General features: G+C 50.5%; 1 protein-coding gene across 1 annotated transcript; it reads left to right on the top strand.

Moving 5' to 3' along the window:
• Window positions 1-2,675: 2,675 nt before the first annotated feature.
• Window positions 2,676-3,292, top strand: URAH (5-hydroxyisourate hydrolase; the record flags this gene model as incomplete). The annotated part of the gene is made up of 1 exon (XM_005852413.1): window positions 2,676-3,292. A coding segment is annotated over one exon (485 nt), but the record flags the coding sequence as incomplete, so codon positions are not given.
• Between the last annotated feature and the right edge of the window lie 987 nt (window positions 3,293-4,279).

Here is a 4,279-nt window from a genome sequence, read left to right as displayed (position 1 = left end):
GTACGATTAGTGCGGTTGTAATGCACTTCATTGGGCCGCTACCACTGGTACGGGATCTTGCTCCCTCCCACTCTACCCTGCCCCCCTGAAAACTTCATCCTCCCAAGAGCAAATTGACCGCCGCGTTTTCTTCCTTCCCGGACAAGATATAAGCTTCCACTACTTGTTCCCTACCGAAGCCCATCTCCATCAAACGCGCGATGGCAGCCTCATCTGCTTCCGACAACTCCAGAGCTCCCAACACACCCGCCTCCTCCTCCTCTTCCCCTTCGTCTTCCTCCATCCCCTCTTCATTCTCCTCCAAGGCTGCCCAAAAGCTAGCAGGGTCCTCATTAATGATACGGACGAGGTCCGGGTGGGTGACGGCCAGGGCAGCAACCATGCTCTCCATCCCGCTCGGGTTTTCCCTGACAACGCGGCGAATCTAGGAGACCAAGATTGGGAATAGAACATTTGTTGCATGGACTTAAGCTTGTGTGCTTCCTCGCTAGCTTTCTTCTCCCTTCCCTTCTTCTTCTCGCTCCCCGCCCACTTACACGTTCCATCTCCGGGTGACTTAATAACTGCGCCACCACCGTCGCATTCGTCCCGGCTCCTGCCTCTTCCTCCGCAGCCCTTTCTGCATCCCTCTCCACTCCTACCGCGGATTCCAAGGCCGACAAGGGGGCAGGAGAGGAAGGAATGTTCCCACTGAAAAGAAATTCGACAGCCAGATCGGCATCGTTTTGCGCTGCCCGGAGGGCCGCCGTAACCTGCGACTCGGGAAAGCCCATCTCTTTCAGCTGTTCCACGTGCGGATTTGAAGGAGGTTGGGAAGGAGGGAGGGAAGGAGGGGGAGGAGCGGGCGCAGGGGCGGATGGCGAGGGAGCTGGCGGCTTGTGGCGGGTGAGCATTACGATGACCAGGTCATTGTCCGCGATGTTGTACGCAGAGAGGGTGGAATCACCCTGGGTCAGTTCTTTGCCTACGGAGCAAGGATTTAGGGTGTAGGAAAGGAGCTGAGCAATACTCGTGTGGAAGATGTGGGGTGCAATGAGGAGGATTCGCAGGCAGGTGCCCTTAAAGCGGGGATCAAGGCTTAAACACCTTCATAATGATCGTCCGCGACCTCACAAAAATCGCGAGCAACTGCTTTTCCCGTGTTTGCCTGTGTATGTCTCTTACCTTGATGGATCAGCTTCAGTCGATCCGCGGGTAAGACCTCTCCCGAAGGAGGGGATGCCTCCACAGCAGCTTTCAGGTCATTGATCTGTTTCCATAAAGAAATAAAGTAGAACGACGAAGTTCCAAAAGATGATTGACACCAATGAATAAAGTATTCATAGATGTCGGGAAGGAGAACATAACTTCGAAAATGGACGAAGGCAGGGTTTTGAGCGGGTGAGAGTTCTGCCTCAGGAAGCCTGAAATAAGGCAGACATGGCCCGAGATACGACAATTATCTCCCCCTACGTATGTTTACATTACATTATGATCGACGACCGTACCGTTTGGGAAAGCTCGACACCGTCAACCGAAAATTCGCGGCCTTGTATGGTTTTTAACTTAATTGAAACCATCCTGCGGGTCAATGAATTATAAGGCCGGCGGCGCCCGTCTGTTTTGAAAGTGAAGTAGAAAAACATTCGAATGCAGGACATAAACTATAAGTTCCTCTGAAAAGGATTAAAACCATGTTGCAAAATGTCGTCGACGCCTCCCCCCTCCAAATCATTGAGGACGTAAAATAAAAAGGGGGAATGTGACATCATGCTTTGGACTCCAGAGGAGGTTTTCCCCCAACCCGTAGCTAGCAAGAACACCAGGTCAAAAGGAGGGAATCACAGACAACATCCAGACTATGTCATGTTCTGTCGTTGTACATCTGTGGCACATCACATAAGTGGGTTTTATCCTCAAACAAGCGGCTACCTGGGAGTTGAAAAGCGTGGTGTTGATTACGAGCTCGTTGTCCCTGTCAACGAACAAGAAGCCAAGAGCAGACAGCGTGCATTAAAAAATGGAAATTTTCCGAAGCAAGAAAATGGGGGATGCCGACCAAATGTGCTCCTACCATGGCGAATGTGATGTATTCCATTGTCATGAGCTCATATGCGCCACATGTTGAGGCGAGTGAATATCATTTTCGCGTCGAGCTACTCGTAGACGGTCTGACACTCCCTCCCGTCGTCTGTATTGCAACGTGAAGTCCTGTATCACCGCTTTCTCTCCTCCCGTATGTGCTTGCCCCACATGTAACTATAACTTCATGACAATATGGATGTTTGTAATGACCACTGGGCTGCGGGAGCATAGCACATACGGGGCAACTCCCGTGGTGGTACGGGAGGTTGTTGACATTGCGGCGTTGCTGAACGATTGTTTGTGTCAATTCTGGCCGCATGTCTTGGAGAAGGAAAGTGCATTTGTTGGAAATTACATGGAAATTTGGACAGACAGTGGGCTTTTGGTGTGTTTTTCTGTCTTTCGCATCTTTATTTCTGTAGTCAAGGCTGCATAAGGCGGTGATAAACAAGCCCTCACCTCTGATACCAGCTATGTAACCCGATCGCTCCATGCATCGACAAACTGACATTGTATTCATATAGGCCAAAATCTTCGAACAGTCCTCTTCGATTGTTTTTCCTTCCACCTGCAGCATTTGTTCACACGTGGCATTGGCTACCATTCTTTCGACAGGCTACGGACGCAGTGTATGCCTGCTTCTTCGACCACGCCTGCGACGTCACGTCTCACCGCTCTAGCTGCTCATCTCTCCTCTGTTTCTGTCACCAGCAACCCTAAAATGAGCCCAAAACGCAGTCCAATTACTTCCCATGTGCTTGACACCACACTGGGAAAGCCAGCGCAGGGAATGCCTCTTCGTCTGGAGCAGCAAGGAGAGCATGGCATAGGTAATGGAAATGCTACATGGACCTTGCTTGGCGAAGGGCTGACGAATGCAGATGGAAGGGTCGAAGATTTGCTACCATCTTCCCACACTTTGTCACCGGGCATCTATAAAATCACATTTGACGTGGCGGTTTACTTTCGCGCCATCAACACCAAGAGTTTCTACCCAAGTGTAACAATCGAATTTGAAGTGGAACGTCCCGAGGAACATTACCATGTGCCGTTGTTGATTAATCCTTTTGCTTACTCCACCTACAGAGGAAGTTGATGCGATGAACAGGGACAGGGGGTAGTAGAGGGTGCTGCAGAGAGGTTGATAAGACAGTGTGGTGAAGCGTATTAGGGAGCCATGTCTGTATTATAGCATAAAAATCATGACAAAGACATCATTTGGCACCTCTTAATCGAACTCTGAGGGGAGTTTGCAAAAATTTTATTTTTTTCCCTTCGATATTTTTTTCCTGAAGGGGCTTCCCGCCCTCTTGGAGGATGTTTCATGTCAGCGAAATCTGTGACGGTCTGGCTCGTGTCTTCTTTCCCCCCCCCGAAAGAATTGCACACCTTGTCTTTTCCTCCTTGTTTTCATTCTCAGATGTATTGCCAAGTCTTTCGCATGCGAAAGACGCCTGGGTTTCTCGGTCGTTGAGCGACGTGCCCGCCCTATCATGCAAAGATATTGAATCCTTTCTTTTTCTCCAATTCCTCGTGAGCTTTCTTCTCATACTTGGCGTACTGGCTCTCGTACACTTCCTCCTGGGCGTTGAGGCGAACTTCCAGTCCCGGGCCACACGGATATGTTTGGCAAGACAGGATAAAGCCGCTCTCTTGCTGTTCTGGTGAAAGGGATTCGATGGCCGCCACCCACGACCCATGTCCGCCTCGAGTTACTTCCGCAGCGCAGGTTGTACACACCCCATTTCGACACATGCAAGGGGGGTCGCCGAAGGCTTCTTCCGCGGCATCTAGAAGCGAGGTGCCTTCACTGACGGAAACTGTCTTCGTTTCGCCGTTCAGACTCATCACGACATCCCAGTGCCTGCGATAATGGGAACGAGCCAGGGGCATCGAGGTATAAGACCATATATCAGCACATACACGGACGTAGACAGTCACAGTCGCATTACAGTTAAAAAATGGCAAAGCTTGAATGGTTCAGCGCTGCAAATGATTAAGAAGATGGGCTTACCGCTTGGGATCGAGTCTTCCTTCCAGGTCGGGCGGGACATCAATTTTGGCATTTGAGCCTACGTACAGGCGCGTGGGTGCACGACTATCCGAAAAGGTGATGCTAGGTACAGCTGGAACAAGAAAGCCACTGACGATACATGGCAGTACGATTAGTGCGGTTGTAATGCACTTCATTGGGCCGCTACCACTGGTACGGGAT

This window comes from Nannochloropsis gaditana, assembly GCF_000240725.1.
Source record: "Nannochloropsis gaditana CCMP526 unplaced genomic scaffold scaffold1274, whole genome shotgun sequence".
In the NCBI taxonomy this organism is placed as follows: Eukaryota; class Eustigmatophyceae; order Eustigmatales; family Monodopsidaceae; genus Microchloropsis; species Microchloropsis gaditana.
The sequence above is the reverse complement of the archived record's forward strand: the minus strand, read 5'-3'. Positions and strand labels throughout refer to the sequence as shown.